General features: G+C 33.6%; 2 protein-coding genes, 3 long non-coding RNA genes and 1 pseudogene across 9 annotated transcripts in view; 4 read left to right on the forward strand and 2 right to left on the reverse strand.

Moving 5' to 3' along the window:
- The window catches only part of LOC109582538 (uncharacterized), a 7,476-nt gene extending 2,725 nt beyond the window's left edge, over positions 1-4,751 (reverse strand). For 2 of the 5 annotated variants that reach the window (XR_002185134.1, XR_002185133.1), the window contains exons 1-7: positions 4,435-4,751; positions 4,333-4,380; positions 4,143-4,277; positions 3,759-3,800; positions 2,491-2,550; positions 2,248-2,350; positions 1,883-1,977 (exon numbers count right to left, since the gene is read on the reverse strand). This is a non-coding gene — a long non-coding RNA (uncharacterized LOC109582538). Of the gene's footprint in view, positions 1-1,688; positions 1,810-1,882; positions 1,978-2,247; positions 2,351-2,490; positions 2,551-3,758; positions 3,801-4,142; positions 4,278-4,332; positions 4,381-4,434 lie in introns of those variants that run through there. The other 3 variants (XR_002185135.1, XR_002185136.1, XR_002185137.1) reach the window with 3 other exon arrangements.
- A 1,228-nt stretch (positions 4,752-5,979) lies between these two features.
- On the reverse strand, positions 5,980-7,727 carry LOC109582522 (uncharacterized). The gene is made up of 3 exons (XR_002185121.1): positions 7,668-7,727; positions 6,200-6,323; positions 5,980-6,063 (listed from the first exon to the last, which is right to left on the reverse strand). It is a non-coding gene; the product is annotated as an uncharacterized LOC109582522 (long non-coding RNA).
- Positions 7,728-7,811: 84 nt separating this feature from the next.
- Positions 7,812-13,986, forward strand: LOC100633555 (prolyl 3-hydroxylase OGFOD1-like; annotated as a pseudogene).
- Positions 13,987-14,208: 222 nt separating this feature from the next.
- Positions 14,209-16,856, forward strand: LOC109582512 (uncharacterized). Its single transcript, XM_019997256.1, has 5 exons — positions 14,209-14,275; positions 14,325-14,606; positions 15,918-15,953; positions 16,005-16,718; positions 16,777-16,856. Exons 1-5 carry the CDS (start codon positions 14,221-14,223, stop codon positions 16,854-16,856), a joined length of 1,167 nt encoding a protein of 388 aa, XP_019852815.1. The 5' UTR covers positions 14,209-14,220.
- Positions 16,857-17,312: 456 nt separating this feature from the next.
- Positions 17,313-17,632, forward strand: LOC109582525 (uncharacterized). The gene is made up of 3 exons (XR_002185124.1): positions 17,313-17,351; positions 17,392-17,484; positions 17,530-17,632. It is a non-coding gene; the product is annotated as an uncharacterized LOC109582525 (long non-coding RNA).
- Positions 17,633-17,706: 74 nt separating this feature from the next.
- LOC109582513 (putative ankyrin repeat protein RF_0381) overlaps positions 17,707-22,333 on the forward strand; it is a 9,642-nt gene continuing 5,015 nt past the window's right edge. The window contains exons 1-6 of the mRNA XM_019997257.1: positions 17,707-17,712; positions 17,798-17,896; positions 18,019-18,120; positions 18,164-18,262; positions 19,488-19,589; positions 19,633-19,731. Coding sequence (XP_019852816.1) covers positions 17,707-17,712; positions 17,798-17,896; positions 18,019-18,120; positions 18,164-18,262; positions 19,488-19,589; positions 19,633-19,731 — 507 coding nt within the window. The remainder of the gene's footprint in view (positions 17,713-17,797; positions 17,897-18,018; positions 18,121-18,163; positions 18,263-19,487; positions 19,590-19,632; positions 19,732-22,333) is intronic.

Genomic DNA, 22,333 nt, shown 5'->3' on the forward strand with positions numbered 1-22,333 from the left:
GAAGCCACTGACTAACAATATCTTTGAAGAGGTGAATGTATGGACATACCAGATTAAAACACCCACAGAGATAAATTAATTATGGAGTCATTGTGAGGCTTATAATGGAATTTTAAGACATGTTTGTCCATTATGGGGGGGGGCAGAGATCAAAGGACTGAAATGCAATGATGTGTAAAAACGAAAATAAATATATCACTTTTATTCCGTAACATATTATACTTACATGTACATGCACATGTACAATGTACATTGTACATGTAGCCTAATAAAAATCATATTTTAAAACTACATGTACATGTATACCGTAGGCCGGGTTTCGATTGCGAGGTTTTTTTGATTGCGAATTGCGAGTCTGGAATACATCTCGCAATGAAAAGAATTGTAATTAGTAATAATTGATAAACGCCACGCCTATAATAATTAATAAGCACCATGCCTATCAATCATTTTCTCTACACGTGTTTCATTTTATAGCATCATGAGTGGTATCCTGTGCTATTTTCAGCCCAAATTACCTGATCTAGTCAAGTCTTAATGCCACCTAACATCTTGAAGGAAGTTAATCAAGCTGTGGCAGTAGCTTTAGATGGCAAGGAGAGAAACAAGACAATCAGTTAACTTGTGAGTGTGGCTAGCTAGGCTAGCATCTGGCAATTGTTGGAAATGCAAACTAGTTATTTTTTCAAATTCGCAATCTATTAGATACACAATCAAAACCCGGCCTACGGTATACACAATATGCCTATAATAGTTATTTTGGTAAATCTGCCCCATCACAAAAATATTCTTGAAAAGTATAGGCACAATCATAAAGCTCATGTCATTCGACAAACCACAAAATAATACTACAATTTTAATATCTCTTCAAGTGCATAATACATAATACTTTCAAGTGATAATACAAGAACATTTACTAATTTAATGTGCATGCACAAATTGTGTACCAAAACAAGTAATTAATCAAAGGTGTATTGTATTTATTGGGGTGAGCCTGAGCAAGCCCCACATAAACGACACGAGTATGTCTGTCTGTTTGTTTGTCTGTACACGTCTGCCACCCCTATTTATGCATAATATTTGCTAACAGCTACATGTACACGTATAACTGTTAAAATTAATATTGGAAGGAGTTCTCGTCTTAACAATTACACAATAATAACACAATAAACTATTAAATCAGAATGTAAAATAAGGTCCTGAATAAAAATGCAATCTCAACAAATTTCTTAATGAATTTTAAATTCACTCAAAGGCATTGTCAAAAAGGTTAGCAGAGAAATATCCATTTTTATAAAACATACACATGTATTAATGTTATGATGAGTTAGAGCCAATTCTAATTAAAATTTGATTTTTTACATAGGGCTAAATTTTGCAAAAATTGAAAAGGAGAAAAATCATCATATATATAATTTTTCTGATACACATACATGTACATGTACTTATACATGTACATGTGTGTTGCATAGAAAGTTTGAACGGAATCCAATTATCCAATTAAAATTGGATTTTATATGAATTTTAAAAGTTTTGAAAAAAGGCAAATGACCCTGTGTTATATATGTACATTTACATGTAGTGCAGGGTCAAGGGCCAAATTTGACAAAAAATGAAGAGATATTGCAACATTTTCATACATATAAATGTACTTACATGTACATGTACAATGTATGTTGCGTAAAAAGTTAGAGCTGATTCTAATCAAAATTGAATTTGTTATAAATTTGTGAACGAAACTTATAGTACACATAAGAGAAGAGTACAGAGGGTGATACTTTACAGTGAGCAAAAATTTCACAAACTGGCCTAAAATAAGATTTGGTTTAACCATACAAATTTCATCCACTATACATGTATTTGTGTGTGCAATGTGCATCACCTCAGACGTGGTATTCCTAGTGTGACGTTCATTTCTCCTCTACCGGCAAAATGAAATGCATTCAATGTCATCTGAGTGGAAGGTTTACCAATTGACTATAAAAGAAAACACAATTATTATCTCATTGTGTATACCGTAAACGCCATATATTTCACAGGGATTAAATTTCATGATTTTCGCGTTTTGGAAAAATGCACAAAATTAAAATCTGTAAAATACATGTAGCATGCTGATTGTATAGTGGGTTTGGTAATTAGTTGCATGTACAATGTACATTAAAATTGCAAAATTTTTATTCGCAAATACAAAATGCAGCCAAATCATACCCACAAAATATATGGCGTATACTGTATTCCAATTATTACTTGTGCTGCTAGTAGTCCAACAGGTTCTCCTGGTTCAGCTACTGCTCTTAAACCTTTAAACTGTGACAAAGTCCTGAACTTTTCAGGAGTCAATAAAGTCTACCTACAAGAAAACAGACACAAAATGTAAGCATGTACATGTACATGCATAACAAGTCTGATGTATTAATCATATAATTGTTATATATGTAATTGCTTAAAGGCTGGTAATGATGTATTGCAAAAAGAGCTGAACCAAAATACCTGTCACGTCTGAGGACTGATGTAGGAGAATAATACACAGCATTATGGTTGTCATTAAACCTGTAAAATAATTGTATCCTTATAATTAATGCTTAGTTTGCAACTAATTAATTTCTAAGTGAGCATATTGCTAAATTACATGTACATGTACACATTTCATTACAATTACAGCATTTTAATTTCTAAATATTAAAAGAGAAAATTCAAATAATAAAAATTTGAAATTATTGCTATAAATTACAAGTTTACATGTAGTTGCTAGGGTCATTTTACAATTAATCTTCATCCACAAATCACATTGACAAATCTCAGTTTTTGTTCAAAATTTCTAATAAACAAAAATCTCTTTAACAGGATAAAAATACTGTATACATGTAAGTGTTTTTTGAAGGTTGTAAATTTTGTGAATTTTGTGAATCCCTACCTGATTCACAAAAATAAAATCAGCAAAAATCAATTTAATATGGACCCGCATGGAACATGGTAGAATTCATAAAATTAAAATCTGTGAATTCGGATTTTTAATAGATTTCCAAAATACATGTGTACCATTCCCTCGAAACAACCACTTATACGGTACATCTATATGTACATGTACATGGCAGACATACATGTACATAAACATGTACATGTACATGCAACTCAATGTGAGACTTATAAGACTAAGTACAAAACTAAAAATAACACTCAGTAAAAATAAATTTGGTTGCGACAGTTCTAAATAAGCCAGACTACATAATGTCATACCATACAGGATTAATAGTTGAAAGCCAGTGACTAACAAACAATATCTCTGAAGAGATGAATGTATGGGCATACCAGATTAAAACACCTACAGAGATAAATTAATTATGGAGTCACTGTGAGGCTTATAATGGAATTTTAAGACATGTTTGTCTGTTATGGGGGGGGCAGAGATCAAAGGACTGAAATGCAATGAGGTGTAGAAACGAAAATAAATATATCACTTTTATTGCGTGATCTACTGTACTTACACATATGTACATGTACACATAAAATTCTGGGAACTCTGCCCCATCACAAAAATATTCTTCAAAAGTATGAATTGTAAAAGTCATGTCATTTGACAAACTACAAAATAATATGACAATTTTAACACCTCTTGTACAGATGCATAAAATCATAATGCATTAGCATGCATACTAGAAGCCAAGTGTGTAAGTACATGTACAATGAATATGTACAGAACACGTATATGTACAATAAATAAATTACTTTTCTAACTTTTAAAATCTTATTATACTGACCTTTTCCTCCTCCTCCTCCTCCTTCTTTTCTGAGACCACCACCTGTAAAATAAAAACATACTGTACATGTTATAATACATATGCATGCACATACATTTACTAGTTAATGCATGTACTAATCATGTACCAAAACATGTAATTAGTCAAAGGAGCAATTGTATGTGTATACATGTACTTTATTCATAAATGAAGACAAACTGAAAATTTATACTACAAGAGTCTCTCTCCCTCTATCCCACTTGGTCTTGCTCCACGTGGTTTTAATGCATTATAGAGCATAATACATTGCAATGCAAGGAATGCCATTATAAAAAGGTACAGTATCCTTCAATACTTTTAAATTAAAAAGCATACACACAAACACCTAGTTCATAGTAAACTCACGCAAAAACACTGGTAGTCTTGTAGATCCCGACTCCCTGGGGCTTGGGTCTGGCCTTGCATTCCAGGCCTTAATGGTGGAAGCCTAGAAGGCTCCACTGCTAAGCCCCGGGGATGAGGTTCGGTAAGGTATTACTCCTAAAGCAAAAATTCACATTTCAGTAATGTACGTTATACAAACTTATATTCTTACAATGGCATAGCAATTTCTGCAGCGAAGTAGGAGGCTAATTCCTGCTGGCTATGATAAAGATACACATGTACAATTTAGAATACAAAAATAACTATAACTTACTAAGTGGCAAATCATACACAACATGTGAATAATGATAGTATCACAAGTTACCAGTCCACTAATAGGATAACAAGTACACTAAAAAAATGAAGATCTGAATCACACAGTTATTCAGTAACTCCAACAACAGAAGAAGTATTAGAAGTTTTGTGAAAAGACTCGAATGACCTAGAAAAACTCTTTAATTCAATAATAATTAAATCTCACCTGAGCTTGTGGCTAAAGGGACACACCCTCATCAAAGTTTTGTTATTTTAAACAAGATAGGGACATTTGGAACCAATTATTGTTATTTTTAAGAATTTCCTCTTTGCTGAAATGTAAGTTTTATATAATATACGCAGTACAGTTAGCTTGAAATTTTCGTGGGTCTATATTTTCGTGATTCGCTCCTAGTGGGGCAATTCGTGGTTCAATTTTCATAGTTGACAGTTTACATAGCCTATAAGGGGATGGCACTTCAATGATTTTGTGGGTTTAAATTTTGTGGGAAGCCCAAAACCATGAGAACCACAAAAATTTACATTCCACAAAAATTTCAAGCTATACAGTATTAGAATTAAAGATTTAATTAGGATACAAGAGGAATTATTAATGAACGAAGAAGAAATATAGAATTTTGAGGAAATCGATACCGTATACTGGGAAATTTTCAAGCAGCCAAATTTTCATGGCTTTCGCGTTTCTTGCACCGTCGCAAAAATAAAAATCGTGAAATTCTAAATTTTCATTGCCTCATGGTGGAGTTTACAAGCTATTCGCAAAAATATTATTTTGTGAAATTTTACAAATGCAAAATTTGCAAAAATTTAGCGACGCAAAATATCCCAGTATATGGTATCACAGTATTTTATACTTTGTACAGTTGGTAATAATTATAATTATTTATAATAACAGTTAAAAAGATGGTGTCATTATTATTGTCTGAAGGAGAAGAGGTTAATAATGTTCCGGCCTCAATCTTTTGTAACAAAGGATTGGATTTTGTAAGGAGGATTGGATTTTTCCAAAAATTGGCTCCAAAATCACCCATAATTTGTAATACATTGTCTGATACATATTGATGTCATTATGCTATGTAGAAAGTTTGAGCTGCTCCAACAAAAAATTTTCAAGTTATGGCAATTTTAAAAAATGAGACAATTTTTGAAAAATAGCAAAAGGTATAAGCCCATGCTTTTTCCAAATATGGGCTCCAAAACAACCCCAAACTTTGATTACATTTTCTGATACGTATTGATGTCCTTATGCTATGTTAAAAGTTTGAGCTGATTCTAACAAAAATTTTTCTAGTTACGACTATTTAAAAAAAGAGTCAATTTCTGAAAGAAAGGCCCATACTTTTTCAAAAATCGGCTCTAAAATCAGCCCCAATATTCATTACATTTTCCAACACATATTGATGTGCTTATGCTACATGTATGTAGAAAGTTTGAGCTAATTCTGACAACAAATTTTGAAGCTATGAAAATTTAAAACATGCCAATTTCTATGGACTATTACTGTACATACATGAAATTCTTAATACATGTACAATATAGTACATGTCAAGTATAATATACCTCATCACTATTTAATCATACTGCCTCTTATGAAACACTCTGGCATCTTCCAAAACCTATCACCATCCTAGAATATAATACAATAAACATTAAAACATCATTGACAATCTATTGATACAACTACTATGTAACATACACACTTTGATGCGCAAACAATATGATACATGCACACGTAATACAATATGTTACATGTAAGGTCTTACTCTTGATGTACATAATATAACTTCTTTCAGTTGAATGTTCATCCAGTTATCACATGACAATTGCTATATGACCATTATACATGTACATGTACATGTACATCTCACCATCCTTCAATTCAGCCAACTACAAGAGAGAATGAGGAGAAAAAAATAGAGAAAAATAACATTTCCTGCATTACATAGCACTATAATAAATGGCCAGATTTACATGTCCAGCTATTGGAATGGAACTTCCGGTCGCATTAATTTAATGATATTCATTGGAATTATCATAGCAACGGCAGCTCAGCAATGGTGGATTGATAGGAAGCTTCACTACAAAGCCTGCTAACGTCTTTCTAGTTCATGGATGGGACTTCACTAGATACTTGGAGCTTCTTGAATGCTACTTAATGCAATTGGTCAGGGGCGTAGCTGGACCTTGGGTGATGGTAGGGCAAGGAGACAAAATGGCGCGCGAAGCGCGCCGCAATTTTGGCCACACCCCTTTTACGTAACAAAATTGAGGCATTTTCCTGCAAGCTGAGCGAAATCAGAGTGAAATTATCATTGTATATAGCTATAAAAAGAGCTATGGTTATCAGCCACCCCCTTTTGTTATTGTAAGAACAATGAATATAATCTTTTGGGTTATAATTTCAATGAATATAATTATAAGGCCACTTTGATGGTAGGGCCCAGGCCCCCTCAGGCCCTACCTCAGCTACGCCCCTGCAATTGGTTATGGTAGTTTTTTCATATTCTATTGTTAAAGTGGCAAGCGTGGCGCAAGAAGACTCATCCACTAACAAACGGCCTTCTTGTTATTACTATAAAGGATCTAGAGACATGATTTGCTTGTGTAGCTGTTAAGCACTCTTAGTTTTACTTTATTATTCCTATGAGAAGAGAAAAGCACTTGTTCACTCTTGTTGCTGCACCCGTTATCACTGAGATGACTAAAATTATTTCACCTTTAGAAGACAAAAGTTCCGAACAAAGTTTTGAATTTCTTTATCTTTTTTGCATGATTGGGCAGTAAAAATGTTTTACTTTCACAAGGTAAGTGCGCAATTTGTCAAAAATTGTTTGAAATTTAGATATAACCATTCAAAAAGTAAAAAATTTATCATACATACATAAAGGAATGACAAAATGGCGGCACTGACTGCCTCATCTTTAATCTGTAAATGTTCCACACAAAGTTACTCCAAGTGCTGTCATATTTAGCAGGAACACAGGTATAATTATGGAGAACAGCTACTGAAGTGCGCAAATTGATGAGACTTATTCTGAAGAAAGATATAGCCTAGTAAATGGAAATGTCCATTCCTGCCCTGTATAAAGTCAACCAGTAGTATACGGAGATAATTGCTCAGTATACTAATCCGCGTCCACTCATTGCTGGACATGACATATGACGTACTGATCTATGATTTATGGCGGCAATAACCACACCAATAATAAATAATTTAAAATGTTTCCTTACCATAGGATTATCCTGTGCTGCCTTTAATAAAAATAACAGCAACTAGAAATAAAACAAAATATTAATAATTATTATTATAGCAAGAAAGCACTGAGTCAAACTCAACATTTTAAGTCAGTATACGGTGATATCCAAAAGTAAACGATGGCAAAACGGGCCTGTGATGGCGATGCTGCTGCTGCTCCTGTTGGATTCCCCTCCTTAACGCCTACAGCAGGTCCTGGTCAGTCTAGTAAGAAAGCGAGGAGAGAAAATAGTACCCCAGAGCTCAACAATGCTTATATGAATACTCAAGGAAAGCTATGTAAAGAAATGAAAAACGCTTGGAGGTTGACACGTGGTGGGCGGGACTAAATTATTCCATTATTAATTAATTTTAGTTAACTAATTTTAATTACTGATAATTATTTTTTAGGAACAAGGAGCCTTTTGAATCAGGTAAAGAATAAGATAAAAGTTTGCAATTTTTCAATGCTGTTGTTATTATTACCATTGTTGTTTTTGTTTGATTTATTTGTTGTTCTATAGTCACATGATCTTAAAGATGCCAAATCAATTCAAATAAAACAATTTTGGTAAGAACCAAATCTTTATTGTTATTTTGGTTATGAACACACAGTATGCTTGTTAATTTAGAAGTGGAAAAATCTGGCAAATTGCTAATGTTTGTGATTGGTGGATTTTAATTTGTGGCAATTGAGTATGTGAATAATGGGTTTATTTTGTTAAATGGCTATCAAAATGCCCTCCAAGATTACAAGCTATACGGTATTGGTATGTGTTTTCTGCTTTTAGGGATTTATTATTAAGGGATATACTGCCATGGCTAAGAGAGCTAACTGGTATTGACCTATATGAGACTGTGGATGCAACTTGTGCTAAATACGATTATACAAGTCACATGACTGATATGTACCCTCACATGATGTAGAGTGATCTCTCTCACTGTAGATGTATTATTGTGTCATGATGATGAGCTGGAGGGTAGAAGGATTGCATACATATACTATCTTGTAGATCCTTCATGGGAGAAGAAAGATGGAGGTAAGAATTACTGTATAGCACTTTATTTTGGTAACTGCCAATCATTAATGTAAATTCTCAGTGGTAATGTGTGTGTGTGTACAAAAAATTGCAACTTAAAAAGCTACCATTTGCATTATTATAGTAAATTGCCAAAATGAATTGTTGTACAGTAGTAATACTTTCTCTTCTCTTCATAGGGACACATGATTTATTCAACACTGATGGTATTTACATTTGTAATTTATAATAATAATTATTTTAGTATATAGAGTTTGGTCAGCCTCATCAGATAGTCCATTCTATTGTTCCTTTGTGGAACTCCTTTGTATTCTTTGAAGTCACTCCAGCCTCTTTCCATCAAATAGGATAGGTCATTGTTATACTGTATAATCGACCAATCAAATTCTCCCACTCACATGTGTTAGGTATCTGAAGTGCTGACGGCTTCAAAGACTCGTCTAACAATGAGTGGCTGGTTTCATGGACCATCATTGCCCCACCCATCTCCTTATAAGGAAGTCATGCCATCAATGCACCACCCACTGGATAAACCAGTATGTTAATATTGTAATAATAATTGTTTGACTTGTCAAACCAGTTAGAGGTGTTGGTGGAGTGGGTTAGTCCAGTGTATCTTGATGTTGGTACACAATCACAGATAAGGGAACAATTTGAGAGTGAATCACAAATTGAATTACCTGACTTCTTAATAGTGAGTAAACTAGTACCGTATAGCGGGATTTATTGACAAGGGTTTTATTTTGACGAGTTGACGATTTAAAATAAAACGTTGAATTTTATAACCGTCAAAAATTTTGTAAATGTACTTTGTGCTATACAGTACATGTAATTCTATCACGTACAGTTTGAATTAAGGCCACTACATGTAGATTTGTTGTTGGTTTCCCACCCACACACTCCCACACCAGCAATTAATGATTTGCATTGTACACATCAAATTAATTTAAAATTTTAATAAGTCTCCTACCTGTGAAGAGAGAAACATTGGCAGGGGCGTATCTAGGAATTTGGAAAGAGGGGGTGCTGAGGGCAGGCAAAGCAAGCCGTGATTTTGGTCACACCCACTTTTACGCATGGCCTTTCCTTCATTTTCGTCAATTATGGATGGGGTCAAGATCATTTCAAGCATACTGCCATGTTACTGGTACTTCTGATTGCTCCTTAAAGCACTGGAAACTGCTGAAATCATGATCAGGGGGTTAGATAACTTTGTTAAGAGGCTTGGTAGTGATGCAAGAGTCCAGGACTTCAGTAATTTTTTTGAGCCCAGCCATGAGGAGGTGCTCAAGCCCCCTCACCCCCCCTAAATATACCTGGCCTAACCAATGAAACAACTTAAAGCTAAGTGATACTCATCTAGCCTTGGTGTATAGCCTTGGTGTACACTCACATAATAACCATCTGGTAAACATACATGTATACTGTTACATGTACATGTTGATTCATTGTTTCTCCTTTCCCACCCACACACGCCCACATCAGTGATTGATTATTAGCACTATACACAATATTGCAAGAATTAAAAATTTTAATGAATGTCAATGAAGCTGCCACCGCCCACATCAACCCTGCCCTTGAAAAGCAAAACAAGGAATCTGCCTAACTAATGCCTTGGGGTACACTCACATCTATTAACCCCCTGCCCCTAGTAAATCTTGTCTGAACAGACTTACATATATCATTATTTTTTACTTATAATTGTTTTGCCTGTGAGATATGTTGTACATGTGTATGACTGCATTGCTGAGTTAAAATAAATATACATGTGTAATAGAAATATTTACCAAGCAATAATTCATTACACTTACGTCGTACACAATGACTGTAGGAGAATACGCATGTACATTATGTGTCATATTATTTGCACTGAACATGTACATGTACATGTACATGCACATCATTCATGATGTATAATGATGTATTGCAAGTGCACAATTTAATATATCAGTACCTATATTGTGTCATATTATATTGTGTGAACCTTGTATGATTTAATAAAAATTGTAGTAGACCTATCGTATGAAATGGCCAAATTTAGTCATGATATCTAGTATAACAATAATAACTGTAGTAGAGGACACTACAGTTATTTTACATGAATGATAAGGTTAATTCAATAATAGTTCCGTTACAATTTACGCATATATTGACTTTTTACGTGTTCCTTACTGTTTCACGGTACACGTATGTCATGTGTCACAAATTATACTTGATAGCGTACATTGAGGGTGGCAACCCCCTTTTTAATAAAATTAACAAAACTTAATTATAAGCTGCATATTAAAGAAAAACTGTTTTGTAGCTTACATAATAATAGAATTGTCTTTCATGGTTCTATTATGAGGTCAAACATTGCTTATCAATTTTTAGGAATTTTACCATGTTTGAAATAAAGTATGTTTTTGCAGTGCACTTTGCATGCTTGAGAACTTCCCCTCTTTCCAAAAATCCTGCCTATGTCCCTGATGACTGTTGAGAAGGATGCATTTTATGTCATTACACTGTACATGTGTATGTATCGCAAGTGTATATAATAATACAATACCATATAGCGGGAAATTTCCGAGGATAACAAATTTGGCGAATTTTGCAGATTTTTTCATGATTCGCGAAATTAAATTCCTTGAAAATTAATTTAATACGGTACAAGATGGCAGATTAGTGGAAATTCGCAAAAATTAATTCTGCAAACTTCCTGATACAGGTCATTCACATAATTTATTATCCTCAAAAAAACCTGCTTATACAGTACAATAGAATTCTTACAACACTAGTATAGCTATATTTATATTATGAGAACTTTGTGTGACTTAAAAAATTGTAGTAACCTATTGTATGATATCTACGTTGACAATGATAACTGTAGTAGAGAAACACTACAATGTATGTACTATCATTTCACATGACATATTGATAATGATAATGATAATGGTTCAGCTCTTATCGTACATGCATGTGTATCATATTATTTATGAAAATGCTTTGTATATGTCAATTGTGAATCATAATGTGCATACAATTATACATAATTATAGCTAATTCAGAATGCAATATCCACCATAACTCTCCAGATCCATTGAATAATTGTTTTTTCTATACTAGAGAAGCAACTACCATAATTTTGGAAATTTCCAATTAGAAAATAAATTGGATAATTAATCTTCAATAATTTTAATTTTCGGATAGCCATCTTGTTCCGAAATTAAGTTTAATTCCAATATTAAGCAGTAACAGTGAATGACTTTGAAGAGATATCAAAGAGCTCAATAGTAGATCAAGAGAGAGTGAGTATGAGCGAGAAAGAAGGAGTAGAGGGCACTGAGCAGTGCTGAAGACAGCTAAAGTCAAGCCACATGGCACGAATACCGAAATTCCTTTTTACCTGAATATTTTAATATTCAATTGTTAAAAATTTTAACTTTTTTATTTTCGAATTTTTTTGTCCATCTGAAAATTAAAATTATCCGAAAATTTCCAAGTTTATGGTGCATGTACTTTATAAGTAAAGAAATAAAACCAGTTAGGTAGTTATCAACTGCCATATTCCTGCATGTTGCCATGGTCATTGGGTAAAGGGATACATATCTATAGGATTGAATGTGCACAGTAATGCACCATTAAATGTGGGAGAATTTTGATGCCTTGTCATTATGCATTAAATATGGAATAAAATACAATATGCATACAATTCCAGTAACTGTTTGTGGTATTTGTATTATGTGAACTGTGTCAGACTTATAAAAATTGTAGTAGACCTATCGTATGAAATGACCAAATTTAGTCATGGTATCTAAGATTACAATAATAACTGTAGTACAGGACACTACGCATGTAGATACTATGAATTTATGTACTGTTTTGACATGAAAACGATCAATAGTTACAGTAGTTAGTTACTGTAACACATACCATTCACTTCTTACCATAATTTATCATAGTACATGTTACTTACCATGTATCATGTATTGAAAATAATCATGCCTTTAGAGAATAGTTATTTTCATAGCATTAGAACTTATAAGTAGCAATTTTGTTTTGTTTTGTCTTAAGTAGCTGGTAACATCTCCTATTATTCTAACAATTAATATTTATAGGAGGATAAATATAAGTTGTTGTGCAATGACTTAAAGAAAAAGGCAAACATCTGGGAGAGAAGAGGACCACCTAACAAAAGGCTAATCTACAACTAACATTTTTTGCAGGCACACTCTTGTTTCTCTCACTGTCTCTTTCTAGAAATATTGAAGTAGCTCACCTAGACAAATTGTTATTATTACCTACTGAATGTCACTCTCTTTTTCTGTCTGAGCCTCCTCCTCTTTCATCTTACTGGCCTACAGCTAACATCTCATACTCTAAACCTTAATCCTAATGATAATGCATCCATTATACCAGAGAGTAATAACACTCCTTGTAACTGTCATGGTGACTGGTACCGCTGGCAGCATGGTGGATACACACTGATGAGTGATAGTACCAGCAATGTTAATGGAGAGAATGAAGAGTTTTTGCTTGAAGCAAAGCTATTTTTAATACAAAAGGTATTTCATACTGTAGAACAGATGTTTATGGTGTAGACTTTGTATGCATTGCATGTATAGTTGATGGCATACAGGATAGAAACATGCAAAATGCACACAGAGCTAAGATACATCTATTGCATGTGTGTGCCTGACCTGAGCTGGTTCAGGAATGTAATGAGAGTTCATGAACCACAAAGCCATTTTTCTACATGTACTAGTATAAACACAAGAGAGAACATGAGTTGGTGGATATGTTATTACCACATGTCATATCTATTGCATGACTCAGGCTTATATAATTTAACTGACATATAAAATATTCTTTTTTTGATGCAGAGTGGATGACTGAGTTTGGTGGCTGTATAACTTATATTGTAAAGGATGAAGACGAAGAGGTGTGAGACCATTTTAGGCTGATTAGGTGTCAACTGTTTGGCAAATTTTTGGTCTTGTGTGTCATCATGCCTAATGGTTTGAAATCTTGAGTCAAAGTTAATTTTGCAAATTGCAAAAATCTTCTTACTCTTAACCCAAGTCCTAATTCACTATACAGTTGGTTTATAAAAATGATGCAGATACACTTAGTTTTACAAAGTACATTAATGTGAGATCTGAAGAAGAAAGCAATAGACAGCTCATATGGTATTCACTGGACACTGTGTATCAAGAAAACAATGAATGTTCTGGATAGATAGTATTATTTGCATTTAACATCTGTTTTTGCATTTTAACATTTTTTGCTATTACAAGCTATTGCAATCCCACGCGGTGGCAATTTAAAGTATCTATGATGTTAGGGCATAGATTAGAGCATAGATACTTTATGATTAGAGTAAAGGAAAATGTTATCTTATAGATACTATCTATGGTCGCAGCCATAGCCAGCTAGGCGGAATCTGGCACCACCCACCACCTAGCTCGTAGGTTTAATTATAAAAAGCGAGCTAAGAAGAGCTTTCATAATTATAATCACCAGCCTTCCAATGGCTGAACCACGTCACAGACCTGCTATTCTGAGATTAAGTGGAAGACACTTAGGTTAGTATAGAAGTGTATTAGATATAGATTACGTGATTATTCAACACAGACATTAGAGATCTTAATGAAGTGGTTGCGTTACTTGAGAGACATCACTGCAACAAGGCCTCATATCATCGACTTGGTCTAAGTCTTTTACTTTCTCATAACACACTGGAGAAAGTTGAACAAGAACACAGGGGGCAAGTAGATCGTTGTTTTACAGAGTCTTTGGCTAGCTGGTTGCGTAAAGCTGACAGTGTGGAGAATCCAACATTAGATACACTGATAGCTGCTCTTAGAGGAATAGGAGAGAATGCTGTAGCTGATGGTATTACTGGTGAAAGACAAAGTAAATAAAATTATTGTATTTAATTTTTAAGAAGTAGTCTTAATTAACCTGGCAATGAAATTTAAATTGCTGTCGCTACTGCTCCGCCAACTGGCCACAGTTTTTAATGCTAGAGATTCGGCAGCTCGTTTTTCTCCATGAAATAGCTTGTACACATGCGCAATAGTGCAAAAATAGAACTTAGTCTTTTTATTAAGAAACTTTAAACCCAAATTTCAAAACCATACGATCCCATTGGCTAAGATGTATGAGAGGGTGCTCTAAAAACTAAACTCTAAACCCCAATCCCAACCCTACAACCCCGGAGGCTAAGATGTACGAGTGGGTGTTTATTTCTTGACTTAAAGAAGCCAATAAGTGAAGAAATAGACCACTGGCAGTGAAAATTGTTTGCGTAAGTTTGTGCAGGAAGATTATTAGAAATCTTTACGGTTGTAAGGTGTGGTTTAGGATAAAATAAATTCCGGCTGCCATTTTGGTTGGCAACTTTTAATGCAGAACAAACGGGCCTACATAAAAACAAACCTGTATTAAAAATTCTGAAGCAAATTTGACCAAATCCTATACAGGAGAAGCTTAAAGGCAGCTGTTCTTTCTTATAACAAGCACTATTTAGCTATTGATAGAGCCAGAGCTAAAGCAGGTAAGTGAGGCATTTTGCCTCCATTGACTTCTATAACAAACTTGCCAACCAAAATGGCAGCCAATTATGATGTGTGGGTGCCACTGGGCGGATACTTTATATAAAATTAATGAAATTCATATCTTTTCCAATTATCACTTCCAGTGGTCTATAGCAAAAAATTGAATCTAAAAAATGAAAAAAAAAAATCAAAACCAGTTGCATAACTTACTCCAATAGTCCTGACCTGATTCGAACCTGTACCCACGTCCTTGCCATACCACGAGTGGAGCCTCCCCACTGCGCCACCACGATCCTGCTGCATCACCAATGTTGGTTTTCTTATTTATACTTGATTTCAATAAAGTACCATTAATGCTGGGGCGTAGCCCCAGTGTAGGGCCAAAGCCCCTATTGCTGAATCTCTAGCTCTGCACCGTGTCTGGTTACCGGATCAGTAGCCACTGCGAATTTAAATTTGTACAGATCGACCTATTTGTAATAAAATTTGCTAACCATCTAAAATTCAATTCCATCTGCCCGTTCCTAGAGGCACGGTTTCACCATAGCCTGAGTCATGAAATTTTTGAAATGATTACAACTGAATTATCAAAATATGCATAATAGGAACTCATAGTGAAATCACAATATCTTGAATATACATTTATTCTAATTTTGTTTTATGATAGGGGATCCAATGCAGCCAGGCATGACTTATAATCCAGGTAAAGAGAACTTCAGTGTAACAGAATAAGTTTTGTAAATATAATGTGTAGGTGTACGCGATCTTGAGCTCAAAATTAATGAAGTTTCAGGGCTTCAAGAAATAGCTTATAAATTACAAGGACAATTTGATTCTCTTGTTCTTGCAGTGAAAAAGTCACTTGAAAGCCATTGCAATAATATAGAAGATGCAAAGGTTTTGATAAAGGGATGCTTAAAGAGGAAAGCTCGTGTTGTTGCTGAGTTAATGTTTTGCATTGATAAACTCGGAGAGGTCAATGATTTTAAAAGCTTTTTTGAATTTTTGAGCGATTATGATTTTATTGGTTATCTCAATTACAAGCTATTGAAGAAACTCATAGTTGAATTCGCTAAAGATGATGATGAAATTAAAGACCGTTTTATTGGATATGAAGAGGAATATGTTAAGTTATTAAGTGCAGCTTCTTTTCAAAATTTCATACCGTTCTTTGAGAAAAATTCTGATCTATCTCCTACTGCTCCTCTTGGCTTACCTCTTATTTCCTTCCGCCTTGAAAAGCCTTGGTTAATCACTAGTATTTTAACCTGGGTCTCAACTTACGGTGCTTTCTCATGGTTGGAATATGCGTATCTTAAGCAACTAAGAGCGGGCAGTATTATCATCACTTATGCTATACTGCCATGTGTTCTTGATGATGTCATGAGAGACCTGAAAAATCCAGTGATATTGAGAAAGTTAAAGGATAATGACATTACTGTAATTGAATTACCACAAGAAGAGGAAGGTGGGATAATGCAGTGAATAATTTTGTTGTGCTAAAAATTGATATTATTTTTTTTCAGAGACCCAGTTGGAATCTACTGCTAAAAGGAAACTAATTTCAGTATGTGATTTTGTGCATGCATATCTGATGCATGCATGAGCCCATTGTACATATAGCTTCCATAGCTGTGAATTAAATTTTATTGCATTTTTGATTAAAATGATTATGCCTTATATTAGGACTTGTTGATTTATATTGTGTGATATACAATTAACAACAGTTAATTACAAGATGTGTTAAGAATATACGCAACTTCACCTGTGATGTCACTTACATTGAATGCAACATAAAACCAAATGGGGTTGGTCATATGTTGCATTAAACATAATGACATCACAGCATGTATTGTAAACCCAGCTTTAGCACTTTTGTTAAACTTATCCAGACTGCCTGGACTGAAAACTCAATAAAATACTGTAATGCTGGCAGGCCTGTAATGATGTCTTTTACATGTATAGAGTATTTGACTTATCCAATGCATATACAAAGTCAGCAGCACTATTAAGCTTAATTTTTATTGATTTTGGAATTTTATTTCTATAGACAGGAGTCATACCAATAGAGAAAGAAGTTATAATTAAAAATTCTAGTCTGGTATGATCTAGTGCTGTGTATTTACATTAAAAATACATAGGGTAGAGAATTGATTAGCTCTATAGAATTTCATACTAAACCTGAGGAGGTTATTGGTCTACTTGAAGCTGGAGCTGATCCTAATGCTACTGAAGTTTGTAGCTATATTTATGTCATAATGTTTATTGTTCTAATATAGTATGCATCCGATCGCAAGACAGCTCTTATTAGAGCCATTGATAAGAATAATATTGGTATTGTCAAATTTTTGCTGGAGAAAGGAGCTGATCCTAATATTGGTTCTGATATGGTAAGCCTGTCTCAGTAATCACAGACCATTAATTAGCATCTTTTGAGATATAGATCAAGTGATTATATGCATGTGATGTATTGGCAATTTTTCTATTGGCAATTTTCAGCCACATGTGAATTCATTAGTAAAATTTGATTTATAAATGTATTTTTAGAGGAAGAGAACTCCATTGTTGATCGCTGTTAAGAGTGGTAGTATTGAAACTGTTGATATTCTATTAACTAATGGAGCTAGAACAAATGTTGTGTCTAAAGTAGGTGAAATTTTACCTAATTTATGTTTGAAAAAATAATTACTTGCCTGTCAGTAGAGTAGTGTTGATTACTCAGTAGACCACTTTTTGTAGCTAATAACCTATTGTTGTCATAATCATAGGATGGTAAAACTCCACTGCATTATGCTGGTAAATCTGGTAAAGTTGAAATGCTTGAGTTTTGGATTAGGAGAGGAGATTATGATGTGAATGTTAAAGATAAAGTAATTTGTTTCAAATTATCAGTCACTTTATGTTTTATTATAGAGGAAAAGAACTCCATTGTTTAATGCTGTTAAGAGTGGTAGTGTTGAAGCTGTTGATTTTCTATTAACTAATGGAGCTAGTGCTGATGTTGTAGATATAGTAAGTACCGTATTTCCTCAAATAGGGGGGCCTATTCAAACAAAAGGCACTAATATCACTATAGATACGCATATTTTACCCAGTTATGCACTTATTCTTAGAATGGTCCAAATAGCCTAATTGTTCATTTGCAGCCAACTCTGGGTATTGGCATTTTTTAATTTTACTTTTTGTGATTTTTTCCTCTGTTAAGCAATAAGCGCCTAGGCCCTTATTCAGGGAAATACGATTTTTAGAAATTTGTAACTACCATATAGCACTTTATTTTGGCAATTTTGCGGTAAAATTGTAATTGACAGTTTTTAATTTGGCGATTTTCGCATACACGTGCATTACTGAGCAGGTACATTAACGATTGGGAGTTTTAATATTGGTGATTCTACTTGCAAACTGCCAATTGCCAAAATAAAACTCCACCAAATTAAAGTTCTATACCTGATGGAGTAAGTGTTGATTACCATTTTTTGTGGATGTTAATGATAAATTTATAGGCAGTGGCCTATATGTAGGCTATGAGGTTGATTTATCATAAAAGCATGCAGCTGATTTTAACTGCTTATAATATAGACCCCCAAGGCACTACGACTATTTTGAATGAATTATTTACAGTAGCAACCCACAGTTAAAATTACTGATGGCAAGAAGATCTCCATATCAAAGGCAGATCAAAGCCCAAGGTGCCAAATATGAAGCATAGCAAAAAAACTGTGTTGCAGCAAGAGTTACCTGGTCAATATGATGTGGTCTGACCTTCATACTTTCCATAAATGCTGCGTGTAAGCCTGTAGTACCTTGCAGTGCTCACAAAAATGGCCAGGTGGTGTCACCGCCTTTGATTTTTTTTTGATCTCGAGGCCTTTTTGCCGTCAGTAATTTACATCGTGGGTGGATACCCTATAGAGAAAATTTATTAATTATTATGAATGAATTTCATTATTGTAATCATATTTATTGAAAATAATCTTAGCTCCTAGGGGGTCTATAACATAGCTATCATACAATGTTACATGAATGGTTCAGATACTAAGCAATCCTTCCTGGTTATGCATAATTCAAATTTCACCATTTGACTTTTATCTTCATAATCTGCTTGTAGAAGCACTTGAATTTTTTGATCATTTCTTTGCACCTGGCCCAGTCAAAAGTGTTCATTTTCAACAAAAATGGCTGGCAGACTGACCTACTGTTAGGATGATATTATCATGTCATACTATTTTTATCATAGGCTGGTACAACTCCACTACATTGTGCTGGTAAATCTGGTAAAGTTGAAATGCTTGAGTTTTGGATTAAGAGAGGAGATTATGATGTGAATGTTAAAGATAAAGTAACTTATTTTTAATTATCAGTGACTTTATGATGTATTATAGAGGAAGAGAACTCCATTGTTTAATGCTGTTAAGAGTGGTAGTATTGAAGCTGTTAATATTCTATTAACTAATGGAGCTAGAGCTGATGTTGTGTCTAAAGTAAGTAGAATTCTAAATTAATTTACAAATTATGCTGAATAAATATGTCATTACTACCTAATTAAGCAGTGTTGATTATTCACTGAGTGACATGATTGCAAATAAGCACACTCACTTGTTTTATTGTATCAAATAATCAACTGTTATATAATATATTCTTTTATTATTATCATATAGGATGGTAAAACTCTATTACATTGTGCTGGTGAGTCTGGTGAAGTTGAAATGCTTCAGTTTTGGATTAAAAAAGGAGATTATAATGTGAATGTCAAAGATGAAGCAATTTATTTCAAAATTATCATTCACTTTAAATACGCTGTATTCTAGAGGAAGAGAACTCCATTGTTTAATGCTGTTAAGAAAGGTAGCATTGAAGCTGTTGATGTTCTATTAACTAATGGAGCTACAACTGATGTTGTGGATAAAGTAAGTTAAAGTTTTAACTTATTTTTATGCTGGCTGTTTGCTACTACTTGATAGTGTTGACTCATTCTTCATAACATGAATAATAATTTTTGTTAATAGGATAAGGAAACTCTACTGCATTGTGCTGGTGAATCTGGTAAAGTTGAAATGCTTGAGTTTTGGATTAAGAGAGGAGATAATGATGTGAATGTTAAAAATAAAGTAATTATTTATTTAAATTATCATGAGTGACTTTGTGTTGTATTATAGAGGAACAAAACTCCATTGTTTAATGCTGTTAGTAGTGGTAGTATTGAAGCTGTTGATATTTTATTAACTAATGGAGCTAGAACTGATGTTGTGGATAAAGTAAGTTATGTATAGTGGTATTTATGCACTATCTGAGCTTGAGGGCAAATCAAAGATGAGCATATTGCCTTTTTTGGGTGACCAAAAATTTTAATATGTTTTCTTGAGCAGTATAATAAAGATCATGAAAATTCAATGACTTCGTAATCTTTCAGAGGTGATATTCTTTGACCGTTAACTCATAACATTAACCCACACAGCCATCAATAAAAATTCTGACTGAAGTTACATGTATTTTAAATGTCAATTATTTCATTTAAAGGGTGTGGCTGGAAAATGGAAATAAAGTTTAATCAATTTACAGTGGTTAATTGCAAAATTGATTTCAGTTTTTAGATCAGGCATTGCCACTCTAAAATACCCACACTGCATGCTGCCATTTATGATAAAGATATGGCACAAATGGTATATGGAGTGTTCTTAGCATAATTAATTCTTGTTGAAGTTGCTCCAAAGTTTGGTATACTATACACTGTAGTACAGAGGTATTTTAGCCAAAAATTGCTATAAGATAATTTTTAATTTTAAATATGTGGCCAAAATTATGTACTATAGTACACTATAGTACTATAGTATACTGTAGTACAAATTTTACCAAAAATGAAAAGGAGAGGATTTCCTATTTTATATTTTATTCTGATGCATGTGCATGTACATGTGTTGTGAAAAAACTTGGAGCTTAATCCAATCAATCAACAGGAAGCTGTTGTCACACAATATGACTATACTAGCTAATTCTTATCATTAATAATAAAGGAACGATATCCTTAGCTACACCTTATATTCACCTAATTTATTACTCATATAGTATGATATTACTCCATTGCACTGTGCTAGTGAAACTGGTGACAGTAAAATTATTAAATTATTAATAACTAAAGGAAAGGCTGATGTGAATGCTGTGGATGAGGTAAAGTTAATTATTAAATAATCATTCATTTTGTGTTGTACTTTTAGGACAAAAAAAGTCCATTGTTTAATGCTGTTAAGAGTGGTAGCATTGAAGCTGTTGATATTTTATTAACTAATGGAGCTAGAACTGATGTTGTTGATAAAGTAAGTAAAATTATTCATTATATTTATAAAGTATACTAGATGACACTATCTGAATGTGTTGATTACTCATGCCTATTTTGATCATTATTACTATCATAGGATGGTAAAACTCTACTGCATTGTGCTGGTGAATCTGGTAAAGGTGAAATGGTTGAGTTTTGGAGAGGAGATTATGATGTGAATGTTAAAGATAAAGTAATTAATTTAAAATTATTAGTCACTTTATGTTCTATTGTAGCGGAAGAGAACTCCATTGTTTAATGCTGTTGAGAGCGGTAGTATTGAAGTTATTGATATTCTTTTAACTAATGGAGCTAAAACTGATATTGTCGATGAAGTAAGCTTTATGTACTGTATAGCCACAAAGTTTTGAGGCAATGCACTTTTGAAAATCAGACCAAAAGTCTTTTTTGCAAATTTACTTTCATGGTTCACCATGAAGTTACATCCAAGAGAGGCATTTATTTTGTAAAGTACACATGATTGTAGGTTGAAACTAATTAACTTTCGCAGATATGAAAAATTTGTGAAAGCAGCAAAAATTATGTCCTCAAAATTAAGGGGAGCAGCTATACAATATATGCTATACCATGTTGACAAGGTGTCACTATTATGTTAGAGCAAAGCATTATGCTGCTATGTAGCAAAGTCCATTATGTGCCACAGTAAATTAGTTAAGCTTTTTGTGCCTAGCTGGAGCATTTCGCAAAATTTTGAATCCACAAAATATAAGTGTTCTATAATAATACTATATTAATTTGTGTGTATATTA

Source organism: Amphimedon queenslandica, unplaced genomic scaffold (assembly GCF_000090795.2).
Source record: "Amphimedon queenslandica unplaced genomic scaffold, v1.1 AMPQUscaffold_13378, whole genome shotgun sequence".
Taxonomy (NCBI): domain Eukaryota; kingdom Metazoa; phylum Porifera; class Demospongiae; order Haplosclerida; family Niphatidae; genus Amphimedon; species Amphimedon queenslandica.